This window comes from Prinia subflava, chromosome 27 (assembly GCF_021018805.1).
Source record: "Prinia subflava isolate CZ2003 ecotype Zambia chromosome 27, Cam_Psub_1.2, whole genome shotgun sequence".
Taxonomy (NCBI): Eukaryota; Metazoa; Chordata; class Aves; order Passeriformes; family Cisticolidae; genus Prinia; species Prinia subflava.
This window is the reverse complement of record NC_086273.1, coordinates 3,697,241-3,716,960: the sequence shown is the minus strand read 5'-3', so window position 1 is coordinate 3,716,960 and position 19,720 is coordinate 3,697,241. Positions and strand designations below refer to the sequence as shown.

At 49.5% G+C, this 19,720-nt stretch overlaps 2 protein-coding genes across 2 annotated transcripts in view; both read left to right on the top strand.

The window, feature by feature from the left end:
• Positions 1-19,720, top strand: part of LOC134562449 (olfactory receptor 14J1-like) — a 184,659-nt gene that overhangs the window by 54,207 nt on the left and 110,732 nt on the right. The gene's annotated exons all lie outside the window — the stretch shown is intronic.
• Positions 1,958-3,061, top strand: LOC134562288 (olfactory receptor 14J1-like). Its single transcript, XM_063419674.1, has one exon. The coding sequence runs from the start codon at positions 2,129-2,131 to the stop codon at positions 3,059-3,061; it is 933 nt and encodes a 310-aa protein (XP_063275744.1). The 5' UTR covers positions 1,958-2,128.

Here is a 19,720-nt window from a genome sequence, read left to right as displayed (position 1 = left end):
GTCAGCAAAGGAAGGGCCCAGCCAGGTGGGGCAGCCGGGGGATGACGACAGCCTGCAGGGACAGAGGCGCAGGCCATGGACACCGTAGCACAGCCTGGGCTGCACAGGGCACAGGCATGGGCAGCAGCTGAAAGGCCCTGACACAGCCAACTCCTGCAGCCCTTGGGCCATGGCTGCTGGCCCTGGGCCTGAGGCATCAGGAGGGGACAAGTGACCCTTGCAGGCCTGGGGCCTCATTGCCTCCTTGTCCCTGCTCAGCAGCCTGGCAGGGGCCGCCCCATGGTGCTGCCCTTGGCATTGCACATCCCCACATCCCAGTGGCCCGGGAAGAGCCCTGAGCAAGGAGGGAGGGACAGGATCTGCCTTGGCAGGGGCTGGGGCTCAGGCCTTGGTCCTTGGCATTCCTGAAACACATCCAGGTTTGGTCAGCATCAGAGACACCTTTGCCTTGTTTGTGCCCACCTGTCATCACTGCCTGCAGTGTTCTGCTCCTACTAGAACTTGGAGACACTTTCTCAGTCATGTCTCTTAGTGGGACCAATTAAACTTGAAGAAATTCCAGTATTTTAATTCAATTTTGAGTTCTTGAGAAGTTTATTGAACACTCTCTCAGGGACTGAGTCTGATGTAAACAACACCAAAAGCCCCAAGAGGCTCATTAAAGTCCTTGCACCTTTTCTTTGCTGCTGAGCTGGGCTGGGCTCCTGGCACAGAGACAGCTCCTGGCAACCAAGAAAAGCTTTAAAAAGACATTTCTCCTGAGGAGACGTTCTTCTCCCAGCCCAGCAGGGCTGAGGACACTGCCTGCAGGTACCTGAGAGGAATGAAGCAGACAAAGGCTCAAAGAAACTGGAAGGAGAATTCTGAGCTTCTTCGTGGAGAAATCTTCACCACTTGTGACAGGGTAAGTGTGTGGCCGCAGGGATCTCCTGAAGCTGAGCCAGGACAGCACTGAGGTGACTGTAAGGATGGCTCTGCTGCCCTTGCTGCTTTGGGGGAGGATGTGCTCCAGAGCGGGCCTGCCCTGGGCACCGTCAGAGGGACAGGGCAGGACGGCTCCTGCTGCCAGGGACGGCTGCAGGGGCTGAAGCTGGGGCTGCAGCCAGGGCTGCCCAGGGCTGTGGTGCAGAGCAGGTGCTGCAGCCCTGAGGGCTCTTGGCCAGCCCAGGGCATCTGCCACCTGCCAGGGGCAGCTCTCAGCCTGCTTGGGAGCTCTCCATGGACTGTGGGGAGAAGTTGGAAGTGGAAGGAGCCACCCCCATCAGGGCAGATTCCTGCTGCTGTGGAGATGGTGCTGCATGGCCAGGGCTGCTCTCAGCTTTCTCATGAAGGAAAGGGAAAGGGGCTGTCAGGGTTGTCTGTGTCACTGACACTCCTGCACTGTCACCCTGGGGATCAGCAGATGTGCCTCAGATCTCCCTCAGAAAGTGCCTCCTCACCCCCCTCTAGCTACAGACAGCAGCAGCAGCACCTTGGCTTGCAGCATCTGTGTTTGTGTGAGCTGCCCTTAAGGCCCTGGTGCCAGGGAGATGCCCCTGGGCAGTGCCGTGAGCTGGGAGGGGTGTGCAGGGCAGAGCTGAGCCCCCAGGGCTGGGCTGGGCTCTGGGAGCAGTGGCAGGGACAAGGCTTGGATGGAGAGAAACAGCTCCCGGTAGGCACAACTCCAGGCATGAGAGAGCCAGAATAATCCGTGATATCCCTATCTGTAAATGAACAGAGAAAACAAAGGAGAGAAGAATTTAGGGAAATTTATTTTGAAATTGCAAGTTTCAGATAGTCCACTTTATTTTTCAGAAAACTTTCAAGTGCAATCACACTGAAATAGAGGGAGGTGTAATGAACAAAGGGCACCTCTGTGGGGACCAGCAGCTCTGACTGCACTGGGGCAGAGGGAGCTCTGCTTTCCATCTGGGCTCCCCAGTCTTCAGGCTGTGAGTAATGCTTAAAATGCATCAGTAACTAAGCAGCTGCAGATACCTAAACATAAAAAAGTTTAGGAAAATTCGTTCACAAGAATAAAAGTGATTTTTAGAGGATTCCAAATACAATACATAGGACTGACTCAAATAAAATGATCCCAGCTTGTCAATGTCTTCTTTCAACAGTCCATGATGCCCAGAGTTAAGAAATGTCCAACAGCAGCTCCATCAGCCACTTCCTCCTGCTGCCATTGGCACACACGCGGCAGCTGCAGCTCCTGCACTTCTGCCTCTTCCTGGCCATCTCCCTGGCTGCCCTCCTGGCCAACGGCCTCATCATCAGCGCCGTAGCCTGCGGCCACCTCCTGCACAGCCCCATGTTCTTCTTCCTGCTCCACCTGGCCCTCAGCGACCTGGGCTCCATCCTCACCACTGTCCCCAAAGCCATGCACAATTCCCTCTGGGACACCAGCAACATCTCCTATGAAGGATGTGCTGCTCAGGTGTTTCTGCTTATCTTCTTTCTGGGAACTCAGTATTTCCTCCTCACAGTCATGTGCTACGACCGCTACGTGTCCATCTGCAAACCCCTGCACTACGGGACCCTCCTGGGCAGCAGAGCTTGTGCCCACATGGCAGCAGCTGCCTGGGCCAGTGCCTTTCTCAATGCTCTGCTGCACACGGCCAATACATTTTCCCTGCCTCTGTGCCATGGCAATGCCCTGGGCCAGTTCTTTTGTGAAATCTCACACATCCTCAAGCTCTCCTGCAACAAATCCTACCTCAGGGAATTTGTGATTACTGTGGTTTCTGCCTCCTTAATATTTGGCTGTTTTGTGTTCATTGTTTTCTCCTATGTGCAGATCTTCAGGGCTGTGCTGAGGATCCCCTCTGAGCAGGGACGGCACAAAGCCTTTTCCACCTGCCTCCCTCACCTGGCTGTGATCTCCCTGTTTCTCAGCACTGGCACATTTGCCTACCTGAAGCCCCCCTCCATTTCCTCCCCATCCCTGGATCTGTCCCTGTCAGTTCTGTACTCGGTGGTGCCTCCAGCCCTGAACCCCCTCATCTACAGCCTGAGGAACCAGGAGCTCAAGGCTGCAGTGTGGACACTGATCACTGTACGATTTCAGAAACATTAAACTGCTGGCCAATTTCTGTAAATAATTTGTAATAAAAGTCATCTTTGATACTACTTCCTGGTGTCATTTTTGAGGTTGTTTTTCTATGTTTGACTTTTTAAATGTTGTCCACAAGGAAATGTCATTGTTTGTGTCTTTCTGATGTTTTTTCTCTCCACCTTTGCTGTGGCCAGACTGTGCCATAGAGGGGCTGTATTCTCAGTTGCTTTAAATGAACTAAAGGACCTCCTGAAAGTTTTCTTCAGAGATCCCCCCTTTGTTCCCTTCTCTGTGGCTGCAGCAGCAATGTCTGTGTGCAGAGCTGGGGCAGATCAGTGCTGGCACAGCAGCTGTGGCCAGCAGCAGCAGCACTTGGTGTTGCCAGTGCTGCTGCCGTGGCCCTGCCCCGCTGCCCTCCTGGCCCTGCTGTTGCTGTAGGGCCTGAGTGCTCTCGGGGCCGGGCACAGGGCTGGGGGTGGCAGTGCCGGGGCTGCAGCAGGGACAGGCCATGGGCACTGCTGGGGCAGCGCTGACGCCTCAGGCCAGGGCCTGGGGGCTGCAGGCTCCTTGCCCAGGCTCTCTCCACAACACGGCCAGGCCAATGCTCAGCACAGAAAAGCCCCGTCAGCAGCCCCAGGCTGGCCATGGGCAGGCTGGGGGCAAACAGCATCACACCATGGGAACGTCCCTTGGGGAGCAGGATCATCCTCCAAGTGCTTCAGGAATTGTCTGCAGGCTCCTGCAGGGCCTCCTGCTGCTCCCTTGCCAGAGGCACCACAGGCCAGGGGGGCACATCTGCCCTGCTGTGTCTGCCTGTGGGGCTCCCTGCTCTGGACAATGAGGAGGGGCTGCAGAGGCTCTGCAGGACTGACAGGATGGGCTCTGGGGCTGTGAGGAGAAGCTGAGGGACCTGGGCTGCTGCACCTTCTGAACAGGAGGCCCAGGGCTCATCCTGCAACTGCTCCAAGGGTGGTTTCACAGAATCAGCAAGGTTGGGAAAGACCCTGGAGATCATCAAGTCCAACCTGTGCCCTGACACCACCTTGTCTCCCCTGAGCCTCCTCTTCTCCAGGATAAACAACCCCAGCTCCCTCAGCCACTCCTCACAGCACTTGTGTTCCACACCCCTCACCAGCCTTGTTGCCCTTCTCTGGACACGCTCCAGCCCCTCCATGTCCTTCCTAAATTGGGGGCCCAGAACTGGACACAGCACTCAAGGTGCAGCCTCACCAGTGCCCAGCACAGGGGAAGAATCCCTGCCCTGCTCCTGCTGCCCACACCATTCCTGATCCAGGCCAGGAGCCATTGGCCTTCTTGCCCACCTGCCCACACTGCTGCCTCATGTCCAGCCTGCTGTCCAGCACTGCCCCACGTCCCTTTCTGCCTGCCCACTGTCCAGCCACTCTGTCCCCAGCCTGCAGCACTGCAGGGCTTGTTGTGGCCAAAGTGCAGGACCCGGCCCTTGGTCTTGTTCAGCCTCAGCCTGTTGGATTTGGGCCCTGGATCCAGCCTGTGCAGGGCCCTGTGCACAGCCCTCCTACCCTCCAGCACATCCACACTCACACCCAGCTTGGTGTCACCTGCAAATTTGCTGATGCTGGACTCAATCCCCTCCTGCAGATCCTCAGTGCAGATCTTGCAATCCCCGCTGGCTGCCTCTGATCCCTGGGCCATCCTGGGGGTGCCCTGGGATGGCTCTCAAGGGGATCTGTTCCATCCCCTTGCTGGGCACCCAGGGCAGGCTGACAGGCCTGCAGTTCCCCACATCCTCCTTGCAGCCCTTCTTGGGGATGGGCTCCCATTGGCACCTCCAGTCCTCTGGGCCCTCCCTGCTGAGCCAGGACTGAGGAGAAATGATGGAGAGCAGCTGGGGGAGCTCATCCAGCAGCTCCCTCATGGCCCTAGCATGGATCCCATCTGGTCCCAGAGACACCTGTGAGCATCTGAGTGGCTCAGCAGGTCCCCAGCTGCTTCCTGCTGGATTGCAGGGGGGCTCTTCTGCTCCCTGTGCCCATCTACCAGCTCACGAGAACACTTGTCCTGAGGACATCCTCTGTTATTGTTAAAAACTGAGGGAAACAAAGTGAAAACTACCTCAGCCTTCTCCTCATCATTAGTTACTCTTTTCCCCTCTGCGTCCAATAAAGAGTAGAAGTTCTCGTTATCAAACCTTTTGCTATAAATTTGTTTGTAGAAATATTTTCTATTATTATTAACAGAAGTTGAGAGGTTAAGCTCAGGCTGGATTATCACCTCTCTGCTTTTCTTTCTGCATGACCTAGAAACATTCTTGAACTCTTCCAGAGTTATCTGACCATCTCTCCAATGTTGATGCACCCTCTTTTTTTCTTTGAGATCCCACAAAATTTGATGGGCCGCCACAGCAGTCATTTTCTTCTCTGGCTCATCTTTTAGCACAATGGGATACGCTGCTCCTTCTCCCTGAAGATTACTTCCTTGAAGTGTGTCCATCCTTGCAGGACCACTTTATTATAAGGGCTATTTCCTGTAAGACAGTCAGTACCTGATCCAGTACCTGAATAGGCCGAAGTCTGCCCTCCAATACTGCAGTGCAGAAGTTTGGTTAATATCCCTCCTTCTTTCACAGAATATATCAAACTTGATTATTTCATGGTCACTGGACCCCAGACAACCACTGACCACCAAATCTCCCACCAGCCCTTCTCTGCTTGTGAACAGCAGCAGACAGAGCTTTCCTTGGCAGTGGGAATGTTACCAAAAATTTTGTAAAATTAAAAACTCCTTAACACCAATGTAGCATTAAGAAGCAGCATTCTTTATTTGTCTGGATGCACGGGAGGATAGCTCCTCCCAAAGCCGTGAGTACTGAGTACAGGAAAGTTTCTGTTTATATTCTGCATTTTGCATACATGTTCACTGATTGTCCTGCACTAAACATACACATGATAATCATTTCCCTGAAATCATTAACATATTTTCCCTCCCCTTTTTTCTGCACTCTTCTTTCCTGGGGGTCACTCTGGTGGTCCCTGGAGGTCACAGACCCCAATGTTCCAGTCGGCCTGGCTGAGCTGGCAGGACACTGAGGCTGGTGAACTTCCAGTTCCCCTTCTTACACAATGGGCACTGTGTGGTTTCCATGGGCCAGTGGTTTTGGAGAACAAGCATTGTATGAGCTCACCAGGTGCAGACCATTTATCATCTGGTAACATGAGGTCACAGAGTGGGCTATGACATCACAGAGTGGGTTATGTGAGGACAATGAGATGCTTTTACATCATAGGCCATCTCTGTGACATCACAGGACAGAGGTCTGACATCATACAGCAGACTATGACATCACAGAGTTGGTTGTGACATCACAGGGGGCTGTGTGACATCACAGGGGGCTGTGTGAGGTCACTGGGTTGGTCACTCTGCCCCAGCCCCCCTCACAGTTCCCCCCACACAAGTCCAATGCTGTTCATGCCCAGCGGGCTCCCCTCTCCCCCGGTATCCCCCCGGTGCTCCTGGTGCCACAGCCTCCACCAAAGGATGTTCCACAGGATCCAGCCCAGAGCCTGACACGGGCACAAGGGGCTGCGCTGTGTCACCAGGACACCAAGGACCTGCATTATCCAGGGCACTGTGGCCTGGCTTGGGTTCCCCAGGGTAGGAAAGATGTCTGGCAGCTGCAGCAGGGCCAGGGAAGGGCTCCAAGGTGGGGCTGGAGCCCTTTGGCTGTGAGCAGAGGCTGAGGGAGCTGGGCTTGTCCAGCCCCAAGCAGGGAAGGCTGAGGGGCTCCTCATGCCAGCCTGGCAGTGCCACCCAGGAGGGGATGGAGAACACAGAGCCAGGCTCTTCACCGGGGGCCTGGTGGGAGACAAAAGACAATGAGGATGGGGTGAAAGAGGGGAGGTTCAGCCAGGACAGGAGGAAACCTTTGTTCCCATGGGCTCAGCCAGGTGCTGAGATGCTGCCCCCTCCCTGTCCTTTGGGATTTTCCAATCCACACCAAATCCAGCCTTCAACCACTTGGTCTGACCCAGTTTCTGACAGCTTGGGCTGCTGACTTGCTGAGGTCCTTTCCAATTCAGCTCTCTACTGATCCTGGGACAATGCTGGTCCCTGTTTCAGACTGGGGCACAGCAGATGGGACAGGAGCCCTGCAGAGCTGTAGGGGACCTGCAGCATGTGAGGTGCACGAGCACATCTTCATTAGCTGGGTCATTTGAGCACTTTGAAGAAATGTCGAAGTCTTATCACCAGGAGACACCAGGAATTTCCTGGAACTGCAGGAGAAGAAATGCTGATCTTCCCCTCTGTTTGTGTCACTGGCTGGACTTGTGTTTTTCATGGAGCTGTGCCTCCCCTTGGTTTTGTTGGCTGACAATAAATGAACATCCCTCAGTGTCTCAGGCAGCTCCTTCTGCAAGGAAAGCAGGTGGGAGTTGGTGCCAAGGAGCTGAAAGCTGCAGGCACAGCCTGGAGTGGAGAAAGCTCAGATTTGCACAAGGCTGCTCTGAGTCCCAGGGCTTGGATGAGGGAATGGTGAGGTGGGGGTAGGGACAAAGTGTGATTGATTGTCAGCCATGAAGGGTGTTGATTTTCAGATCTATCCAGAGTGTCTTAGGACGATCATGGGATCAATATCACCTGGAGATTGCTGATATCAATCTATAAACAGGAAAATTAAATAGACAAAATGTCCTGGCAATTTAAAGAAATCTGGTGTATTCTCTTTGAACGCACTTCTGAAATTTGTACAGTTAACCACAGAGGAATAGAAGATTTAAAATTAAATTATTCCCAGGGGGTGTTCTTATTTAGGGTGTTTTGAAATGTTAATGGTACTGAATTCCTGAACTGAAGAGCTGAAGAATGAACAAGCCTCTGGAGAACTAAAATTCATCAGGGAACCTCCAAGTTCCTTAGGATCCATCCTCAGCAGAGCAGATTGAATAGATTCCAGGGGTTTCCAGCTGCGAAAGAGCTGTGAGTTCATTTGCAGGCACTGGGGCTCAGTGGTGACATCTCAGGGGTCTCTGGGCTCCTGAAGATCTCTTTGGTCACACTCAGTCACAGGGGCTCCATGGTGACATCCCAGGGGTCCTTAATCTTCCCAAGGGTCATGAGGTGACAGTCACAGGGCTGCACAGTGATAACAGAGGTGTGTCTACACTGCCAAGGAGCCAATTTGTCACAGGCAGTGTCAGGAGTCCAGTGGTGACATCCCTGTGCTCCTGAAGAACAGCGAGGTCACAGACACTCACAGGGGCTCCAGGGGACATCCCAGGAGTGTCCAGGCTGCCAAAGAGCCAGGATGTCACAGACACTCACAGGGGCTCCAGGGGACATCCCAGGAGTGTTCAGGCTGCCAAAGAGCCGGGATGTCACAGACACTCACAGGGGTTCCAGGGGACATCCCAGGAGTGTCCAGGCTGCCAAAGAGCTGGGATGTCACAGACACAGGGGTTCCTGTCATGGGCAGAGTGGCAGCTTCAGGCACAGTTTAGTAGAGAAGCTCCTGTTGGGTCAGGAGGTGCAGAAAGGAGCCCCAACACCCCAATTATACCCCCAAGCTCCCCCAAACCAGGACGCCCAGTCTTTCTAAACTTCTTCTGTGAGAGGAGCCTGGGAGTGCCTGGATCCAATCCCAGCCCCAGAATTTGTCAAGGATTTATGTGTAAAGGATTATAGAGGTGGAATTGTACCTTTGTACAACTTTGTCCCTCAACAATGAGGATGACAAACCAGAAGTATTTATATATATAAAGATTATCATGATTAGACAAAAAGGTGTTAATCATGATTATTTACTCCACAGAACAGGAGCTGTAACATCTATTTTAATATAGTGCACTAGAAAGCAATTTTGAAGCAATTGTATTAAAGCAAATCCAGTTATTAAGTAGAGATGGGTGTCACTGCCCCAGACCAATGACTGTGGACAAATCTCTAGCTCAGCCTCAGGCAGTGACCTTGAGGGGTGTCTCCACTCCAGGGAGGGATCTTCACACCCACCAAGAAGTGAAATGTCAGTAGATGCTGCAGTTAAAATTTGGGATGGGGCTTTTCTAGTCTGCAGTGCTGCCCTGTCAGTCAGATGTGCCCAGGCTGTGCCAGCTCAGCAGCTCTGCAGAAGCTCTCAGTGGTGTCCCTTGGTTGTTCCTTTCTCTGGGGATTTGACCAGCTCTGCCACAGCTTCAGCTCCCTCTCAGGATGTGGAACTTTGGGATGGAGGAGTCAGGCTGGGTTCAGCATTATTCACCCCAAAAGCAGCATGACCCTGCTCTTCATTTCCCCCTGGGGGCTTTGCAAGCAGGGCCTTGTTGGGGTTGTTGGAGCCCATTGCAGGCAGAGCCTCCTGCTGCAGCAGGAACTGCCTTTGCTGTGCCATGGCCAGGCCAGGCCCCGCTGCAGGAACAGCCCCAGGCCAGCCCCAAGACAGGGAAGGGCTCGGGCACAAGGGCAGAGGGCCGTGCTGGGAGCTGTGCAGGGAGAGCCTGGCACACCAAAGGCACCTTGGCAGCAGCAGCAGCTCCCTGCAGGCCATGGCCAGAAGGCTCCCTGGGCACCCGGCCTGGTGGCCACCACTGCAGAGCTGCTGGGCCAGGGCTGATTTGTGCCTGGGCTCTGCCCCAGCCCACAGAGTGTGACCTCAGCCCTGACTCTGGCACAGCCGCTGGGCCTGGGCCCTGCAGAGCCTCAAGGTCACCTGTGCCAGCCTGGGGCCATCCCTGCATCTGGTGAGATGAACGTCTCAAATTAGAAAATATGTTAACTAAAGAGTTGAATGTGTTAAACTTACCTGTTTTGTAATTGACTTACTGTATTACAGTTCCAAGTTCTGTGACCCCAGTTCCTGTCCCTCAATTCCTTCCCTCCTACTGTGTACTGCCTCCGCTGCTCCCCACCTGTCTTGTCAAGCAACCAGACACCGCCTCTGCTGCTCCCCGCCTGCCCATGGAGTTGCCAAGCAATGCTTGTGCTACATTCTGTCTGTCTACCAAGCTGCTGCTGACCCAGCCCCAATGCAAAGACCTCAGAGCTCCCGAGGTACACTGCTCACCAGGAAGTCCAGTGGGAGTAAATAACTCCTTAAAGCGACTGACCAACACCAGACTGGGGCCTGCAAGTGACACCGATGGGTCAGCAAGTCATCCAGCTGTCAGCCAGAGTCTTCTGCTTCCTCACCCTCACCAAAGGTACTGAGAGACAGTGACACCCCTAGAGTCTGTGAGCCATGGTAGGCGTTCCTGCGCAGTCCTGCGAGGGCAGAAGCCACGACTCTGCGGCGTGAGCAGCAGATTCGAAGACTCCTCCTCCTGTGCGGTGTCTCTGTGGGAGCAGCGGTGGTGTGCACAGCCCCTCGAGCTCCCACCCCTAAGAGAGCTGATTTAATAAAGGCATTTCTTTAGAGCAGAAGGTCTCCTGGCCCATTCATAGCAGCTTGGGGGACTCATCCGGGATCGCCACGCCCACCGAAGAGGATCCGATGACGGGACGGCCGCCCGCCTCGGACCTTCGTGGGACAATTGGCAAAGTGGACGACATGGGACCCAGAAGGCACCAGGACAGCGGCGAAGACAACAGCGCCGGGAGACAGCGGGGAAGAAGACAACACAGAGGAGTGCCAAGGATTGGTAAGACCCCTCAGTGGTGGGAGTGGAGGCGAGCGAGTGGTGTGTGCGTGAGAGGGGGCCCGGCAGCCGGACTCCCCAAGCGAGTGAGGACCCACCAGTACTGCTTTTCCGGACTCACGTGAGTGGGCCGGCCGTGACCGTGGGGAAGTGAGAGACGATTGGATGAGAGAGGTGCCTCCAGGGGAGTAGTAGACCCCCCCCCCTCCGGACGTGTGGAGGGAAGCTTAAAGGGTGAGTGACACGTCAGGCTGTGGATGTAGGAACAGGCCGCCCCAACCATAACACCCAAAAGGGATAGGCTGCTTAGGCTGCTCCAAGCGCACGTAGTGCCTAAGAGGCGCGCACCGTACCGACAGTAGTTGAGGCCCAGGGGCCCAAACAGTGTGGTGAGGCTGCTTAGGGACAACTGCCGAGGTACGGGGAGTGAGAGAGGGTACCGACCCGGAACTACAGAGTGAGTGAAGTGAGAGTGTGAGTTAAGCGGTCAAGGGGGACCGGTGGTTCGAAGAACCACGGAGTGAGTGGGCAATACAGTCCCCAGGGTGGGACTGGCAGCCGAAAGGTTGTGCGTGAGTCTGGTGACCGAGGGACTACTCAGAGGGGCGCAGAGTACCCCGTGGATGTCGGCAGTGGGTCTGCGGAGTGAGTGAGGTAGTGTCCGGGGTGCCAGAGTGAGAGAGGCAGTAAGGAAAGGTTGCACGAAGGCCAGTGGCCCTGACTTACTGTGTGAGTGAGAGCTGAGGATTTTAAGGGCAGGAAATCCTAAGGTTAGGGAAATAGAGCAAATGAGCTGCTTGTTATACTATAATACGCTGGCTGCGTGACTAGGTTATCCCCGAGCGCCTGGGGAGCTGTGGATGTCAGCGACAGGACGTTTATAGTGTAAGAGAGGGAGAGAGTACACTAAGGGGAAGTGAGTCCTGTTAGGGACAACAGATTCTTGCTTAGTTGTCAATCAGTACTGGCTGGGACTATCAGCGGTATTGAGGGGAAGGAGAGGATACTAGAAGTAGTGAAACCTAAGCAAACAGACTACTTCTAGCATACTAGAAGTAGTGAGGCTTTATGTTAATAGTCTACTTTTAGTGTCAAGGAGTGAATGGGAATTTGAAGTTTGAGTTGCCTGTCGTTAATTTCCTTTTGAGTAGAGGCACCTTAGGAAGTTTGGTTAAAAGAAGAGTCGCTGTTTTTTGGTTAAGTTGCCCTAGTGTAAGGTTTCAGTTCGAGTAAGGGCACCGTATTCTGTTTGGTTTTAGACTCAAGAGAGAATGCATGTATGAGCAAAGAGAGAAATCAAGGGAAGAGGAAGGAACAAGAATGGAAGAGTATTCCACCAGAGAGCCCCTTAGGGCAAGTGTTGGATGTATGGGAAAGCTGTGAATCGACAAGAGACTTAGACAAAATAAAAATGGTACACTATTGTATGAAAGTGTGGCCTACCTTGGAATTGGCAGGAGGGTGGCCATGGTGCAGCACGGAAGATCAGTGGATGTGCGCACAGTTGAAACAATATTTGAAGTCGCGAAAGGATGTGGATGAAGAACAACTCCAATATGCTACTGGCTGGGAAAAGATAGTGATGAGGAAGAAAGGGGTAAAGATCTGTAAATTAGAGAAGTTAGAGGAAGGAGAAGGCGAAAGGGAGGAGGAATTGAAGAGTTCTAAGTGGGATCCACTTGATCACCTACCTCTCCCAAGTTATCCCAGTATTCCCCAAACTCCTAATCCTCTAATCCAACCTACATCCCCATCACCATCGTACCCCTTGAGCCAACCTATGCTGCCACCGTCAGTGTCTTCCCCAACCCAATCTACCCAATCGATGTCGCCACCAGCGTTGTCCCCTCAGATGCAATCCGTTCCCCTGTCACCAGGACTCCCCCTAGCCCATCCCTTGTTGCCGGAAACTGGTCAGTCCCCATCCTCAAACTTACCCCAAATATTAAAACCCAGTGCGACCCCAACACCTTCTGTAGTGCCTACACCACCCTTGCACTGGGAAGTAGACCTATTGAATAACACAAATACTCCTCCCCAGAACCAACAAATTTTAGTCCCAACCTCCACTCCACAAGTAGAAGATTTGCCAGGAGGACCATCCCATAATACTCGATCGAAAGTGAAACTATTCCCCTTGAGGGAGGTCCCTATGGGGGGAATGATAGGGGGAGTAGATTTCGTAAATGCGCCACTAATGGCGTCAGAGGTGAGGGGATTTAAGAAAGAAATAAAGAATTTGATACAGGATCCTGTTGGGGTGGCAAAACAGGTGGACCAATTTCTAGGACCAAATACATATACATGGGAGGAGATGAACTCAGTTCTAGGGATTTTGTTTAATCCAGAAGAGGTGAGATTAATACGGACAGCCGGAATTAAAGTTTGGGAAAGAGAGAATCGTACAGGCCCTCCAGGTGACCATAAACTACTCTTAACTAATCCGCGGTGGGATCCCAACCAAGAAAGGGATTGGAGGACTATGGATGATTATAGGGCCCTGATTATAAAAGGAATAAAAGAGGCAGTGCCCCGCAGTAGCAATACCAGACTGGCTTTTGACGGAACACAAGAGAAAGGGGAAACTCCTTCTGCATGGCTAAATAGACTAAGACAGAATTTTCAACAGTGTTCGAATCTAGATCCCGATAGCCTTAAAGGACAGGCGTTATTAAAGGTGCAATTTGTAACAAAGTCTTGGCCCGATATTAGAAGAAAATTAGAGAAAATAGAAGATTGGCAAGAGAAGGAAATTAATGAGTTGTTGAAAGAAGCTTTAAAGGTTTATTTAAGAAGGGATGAAGAAAAGGTCAGGAGTAAAGCCAAAATTATGGTAGCTGTCACCAAAGAAAGTATGAAGGGGGTTCTAGGACAGCAGGGGAAGCCAAGGGGAGGAAGTTTCTGGGGGAGTGAGAAGAGGAGAGATTTAGCGCCATGGGAGACCCCTCAGAAGCCAGGGGAAGGGAGGAGGTGTTTCTACTGCGGGGAGATCGGGCATTTAAGGAGAGACTGCCAGAAAGAATCATTCGATGGGGCTATAGCCAGAGAACAGGATCTCCTGGAAAAGATATTAAAGGGGGAAGGGGATAACACCGACTAGGGGTGTCATGGGCTCTATCCATTAAGGGACGCCGAAGACCATCGTAAAGAGCCCATAGTAAAGCTAGAAGTGGGTCCCTACCGGGAAGAGTTTGAATTTTTGGTTGACACGGGAGCTGAAAAATCCAGTTTATGTACACTCCCAAAGGGAATAAGGCCTGGGAAAGAGTTATGTTCTATTTTGGGAGCTGAAGGGGAACCCTGTTTAGCCTCGGTGTTGAAAGAGGTTGAAATCAGAGGGAATGCAAGGGAAGTATTGAATGACTTTGTATATTTACCAAAAGTGAATGGAAATCTGTTGGGAAGGGATTTACAAGTGAGACTGAGGGTAGGGATTATACCAGAAGAAGGGAAAATGGTAGTTAAATTGATGAAGTTAACTGCGAGTGATTTAATAGAGATTAATTCAGATGTATGGGCTGTGGAAGGAAGTTATGGATATTTAGAAATCCCACCTATAGAAGTTAAAATGCAAGAAGTAGACCATCCCATCCGAGTTAAACAATACCCCTTGTCCACCGTGGCCAGAAGAGGGCTCGCTTCAGTAATAGAGCAGCTTTTAGCAGGAAAGATTTTAGAACCATGTATGTCACCGCATAACACACCGATTTTAGCTGTCAAGGAGGCCGGAGGAAAATATCGGTTAGTGCAAGATCTGAGGGAGGTGAATAAGAAGACAGTGACCAGGTACTCTGTAGTGGCAAATCCTTACACATTATTAAGTAAAATTCCTCATAGACACGCTTGGTTTACAGTAATAGATTTGAAGGATGCTTTCTGGGCATGTCCTTTGGCAGAAGCGAGTCGAGACTGGTTTGCATTTGAATGGGAGGATCCAGTGACAAAACGAAAACAACAACTTAGATGGACACGACTTCCCCAGGGGTTTACTGAGTCTCCACTTTTATTTGGACAGGCTTTAGAAGAACTCCTGAAGCAGTTTGAGTGTGGAGAGGGAGTACAGATACTCCAATATGTGGATGATCTATTAGTGTCAGGGGAAGCAGAAGAAAGGGTAAGAAGGGCTAGCATAGATTTGTTAAATTTTTTAGGAAGAAAAGGACTAAAAGCTTCAAAGACTAAGGTACAGTTTGTGGAGGCACAAGTGAGTTATTTAGGACATCTGATAGGGGAAGGTTATAAAAAACTAAGTCCCGAACGGATATCAGGGATCCTGTCTATACAAGCTCCAAAAACCAAGCGAGATTTGAGGAAACTACTAGGATTGTTTGGTACTGTAAAACGTGGTTAGAACAATATTCTCAATCTGTGAAATTTTTGTATGATAAACTAGTATCCTCAGAGCCCGTAGAATGGACAGAGGAGGATGAAATTCAATTGGAAAATCTAAAAACTAAATTGGCTACTGCGCCGGTGCTTAGTTTACCGGATCTTAAGAAAGAATTCGACTTATTTGTAAACACAGATTAAGGAATTGCCTGTGGAGTATTAACACAAGAATGGGGAGGACAAAGGAAACCGGTGGCGTATATGTCAAAACTTTTAGATCCAGTAGCTAAGGGGTGGCCGAATTGTATACAAATCATAGCAGCAGCAGCAATATTGATAGAAGAAGCACAAAAGTTAACATTACAAGGAAAGATTGTAATACATACCCCGCACGATTTAAAAACAGTATTATCACAGAGAGCTCCCCAGTGGCTGACTGATTCCTGAGTTTTAAAATATGAAATCATATTTATGAATAAGGACTTGGAATTAGTCACCTCTAGAACTCTGAACCCCGCTCAATTTCTTTCTGGAGAACCTGAACCAGATCTGGAGCATGATTGTTTAGAAGTTATTAACCTGCAAACAAAGATAAGAGAAGACCTCGAAGATACTCCTCTTCCCTATGGGAGGATGTTGTTTATAGATGGATCATCCAGGGTGGTAGGGGGAAAGAGAGTCTCTGGTTATTCAGTAATTGAATATCTAGGAGAAGATAAATATGAGGCCATAGAGAAAGGGAAATTACCTGCGAACTGGTCAGCCCAATGTTGCGAGGTGTATGCGCTGAAACGGGGATTAGATTTGTTAGAACAAAATAAAGGAACTGTGTACACAGATTCACGCTACGCCTTTGGAATTGTGCACGTCTTCGGGAAAATTTGGGAGGAGAGAAGATACATAAATTCAAAAGGGAAGAACTTAATTCACCAAGAAGTAATTAAATCAATCTTAGAATCATTGATGAAGCAAAAGGAAATAGCAGTAGTGCATGTAAAAGGACACCAAAAAGGAAGTTCTTATGAAGTCAAAGGAAATCAGATGGCTGACCGGGTAGCAAAAGAAGTTGCCATAAACCCAGAAGAGATTATAAAGATATTGAGTATGGAAAATTCACTTGAAAAAGTGAAGAAACCTACATATACAGAAGAAGAGCAAAAAGTCATCAGAGAACTGCAGTTACAACAAGGGAAAAGTGGGGAATGGCGGACACCAGATGGTCGAACATTTTTAAATAAAACTATGGCCTGGAAGATATTAGTTGAAATACATGACTTAACACATTGGGGTATACAAGGACTTTGTGACCACTTCCAAAGGGAGTGTCTGTGTGTAGGGGTGTATGGATTGGCAAAATCAGTGACGAGTGGGTGTGCATTATGTCAGAAGGTGAATCAAAAAGTAATGAGAAAACCAGTACACGGGGGCCAGGAGATGGCCTTAAGGCCATTTCAAAATGTTCAAATAGATTTTACTGAGATGCCCCCTATACAAGGGTATAAATATGTCTTAGTAATAGTTGATCACCTCACACATTGGATAGAAGCATTTCCAACAAAAAGAGAAACTGCCCAGACAGTAGCAAAAATACTGTTAGAACAAATTATACCCTGGTATGGACTGGTAAATAATATTGATTCCGATAAAGGGCCACATTTTACCTCCCAAGTGTTACAGGAAGTAGTTAAAGCATTGGGAGTTAAATGGAGACTGCATACACCTTGGCACCCCCAAAGCTCAGGGAGAGTTGAGAGGACGAATAAAACCCTGAAAAATACTCTCACAAAATTAATTACAGAGACGGGGATGAATTGGCTCAAGTGTTTGCCCCTATCGCTCTTGTGAATCCGGACTAGGCCCCGGTCTGACATAGGGTCTTCGCCATATGAAATGATGTTTGGGCTACCCTTCTTGTTAACTCCCTGGAGTTCAGGGAGCTACCTCAAAGGGGAAGCAGATATCAAAAATTATTTAAGAACAATTGGTAAAACATTGGCAGAACTTAGAGAAAAAGGGTATCTTCCTCAAACCTTTCCCCTAGATGTAGATGTACACAGAATACAGCCTGGAGATTGGGTTCTGGTGAGGTCCTGGAATAATACACCATTAACACCAAAATATGAGGAACCATTTCAAGTGTTGTTAACCGCTCACACTGCTGTACGAATGCAGGAGAGGGGATGGACTCACATATCGAGAGTGAAAGGACCAGTTCTACCCCCGAGTAATATCCCTTCTCAGTAATATCCCACTCACTCTCAGTCCTGAGTGGACTGCAGTTCCACATGCAGATCCCCTAAAGATGACTCTTAAGAAGAAATCTAAACAGAATGCAGACTAACTGACCTACACATTTATTGGTTGATCCCTTGTAGGACACTGACACTTAAGTGAACCTTGACACTCGTTACTACTGGATTCAGGAGACCAAGTATTGAATACAGTGAAAGAGACTATGGGAGATCCTAAAGAATGGATGAGGAGGTGGATGTTAATTTTACTGATATTTGAGGTAGCAGAAGGAGCTTGTCCCAAGTGTTATCAACCCATATATAATGGAGAAAATTTGCAGTCACTTATTAGGGTGCATACTCATGTGAATCCTAAATGTTTAGACATATCACAACTTTCTAGTTGTCAAGAGGAAGGGAAAGAATACTGGGTAGTAAAGAATGCTGGCCATTATAGACAACTGATGGGGGAGTGCCCAATACAAGATTGGTTTTGTTTGGAAACATTGGATAACTCTGAAGGGGTAGCGGATTTAATAAAAGAAAAACCATTGGGAGTAGAAAAAGAGTTAGTAAGTGAAATTCACAGTAAGAACTTATTTGTTGATTTAATGGAGAAAATTAGTCATGAGTTAAATATTACCAATTGTTGGATTTGCGGAAGCACCCAAATGGCCGATGTGTGGCCCTGGGAAGGGACAAGTTTGAACTCTATAGATATTCTAAGATGGAAACAAATGAGTCAAGTGCCACCAGGAGGAAACAGACGGAGGAATGAGAAGTGGGATTTGAAATCAAAAGTTGTAGGAGAGGAATGTATAAGACAGGTCGGTGAGAGATATAGAACATTTGTAGGCACCATGGCATGCAAAAGGTATCTGGTAATAAAAGGTCAAGAACAGGAGTGGATACCCAGCGAACCTGCCACCTACTGGGCAATAGGTAAAAAAGAAAAAGGCTGTGTATATCATGAAGGATATAACCTCCACCAGTGTACAGATACTGGAATAAATCCATTATGGGGAATAAGAGAAATTTCCAAATATTGGGAATACCCTCGAGACACCCAAAATTCATTTTGGAAAGCTCCAGAACATTTATTTTGGATTTGTGGGGATAAAGCCTATACACACCTTCCGGGGGACTGGGCAGGTAGCTATACAATTGGGGCGATAAAACCAGCATTCTTCTTGCTACCACAAAATTTTGAAAACAAACTTGGAGTTCCCCTATATGATAACCTAAAATCTGCTAGTAGAAAGAAGAGAACAATAATAGATCTGGGAAGCACCCAGACCTGGAAAGGTAAAATTTGGACTCCAGAAGAAATAATAAGAACATATGGGCCCGCTACGTGGGAACAAGATGGGTCGTGGGGATATCGAACTCCCATATACATGTTAAACCGAATAATTAGATTACAAGCTGTATTAGAGATCATTTCAAATAAAACAGCAATGGCATTAGATCACATAAGTCATCAGTTAGCTCAAACCAGATCAACTATTTACCAAATTAGACTTGCAGTCGATTATCTGCTAGCAGATGAAGGGGGAATTTGTGGAAAGTTCAATACATCAGAATGCTGCTTAGAGATTGACGATAGAAGTGATGTCATCAAGAATATTTCTAGAGAAATAAGAAAAATAGCATATGTGGGCACACAAGAATGGCAGCCCCTAATAAACACTGATTGGTGGGATAACATTTGGACCCTAAAGGGTAGCTGGTGGAAGAAAATAGGATTTATAATATTATGTGCTATGGCAAGTCTTATACTCCTCCCATGCATGATTCCACTTCTGATCCGAATTGTGACCTCAGCTCTGAAAACGAGTCTCCAAGTCTCCGAACTGTCTGACCTGAAAGTAACCAAGGTAATGAAAATAGAAATTGAGGAAGAGGAATTGAGTGATGCAAAAAGAGCTTATAACCAATACCAAAAGTCTAAAGAGAATTGTTTGCAGGAAAGAATAAGTGATTGATGCGGGCCTAACAGCCCGATCAAAAAGAAAGAGGGGGGACTGAGATGAACGTCCCAAATTAAAGAATATGTTCACTAAAGAGTTTGAAGTGTTAAGAATACAGTTCACCTGTTGTAACATTTGTTATAAGTTGTTTTACAGTTCTGTGACGCCAGTTCTTAGATTTCTAGTTTCCCTACTCCTCCTTCCCTGCTGTGCACCGCCTCCGCTGCTCCCCACCTGCCTGTCAAGACATCGCTACTGTTACTCCGTCTCTGCTGCTGCTCCTCGCCTGTCCATCAAGCTGCTGCCGACCCAACCTCCAATGCAAAAAACTCAGAGGCTCCCAAGGTGCATTGCCCCACCAGGAAGTCCAGTTGGGGAAAATAATTCCCCAGAACGACGGACCAGCACCAAACTGGAGCCCGAGGACAGCACCACGAGGTCGGCTGACCATCCAGCTGCCAGGCAGAGTCTTCTTCTTCCTCGCCCTCACCACGAAAGTACTGTGAGAAGGTGACACCCCTGGACCAAGCAAGCCACAGGAGTCTG

Bases quoted from the DNA above. Each gene is read 5' to 3' on its own strand.
- LOC134562288 (XM_063419674.1), top strand. From the start codon at position 2,129: ATGTCCAACAGCAGCTCCATCAGCCACTTCCTCCTGCTGCCATTGGCA.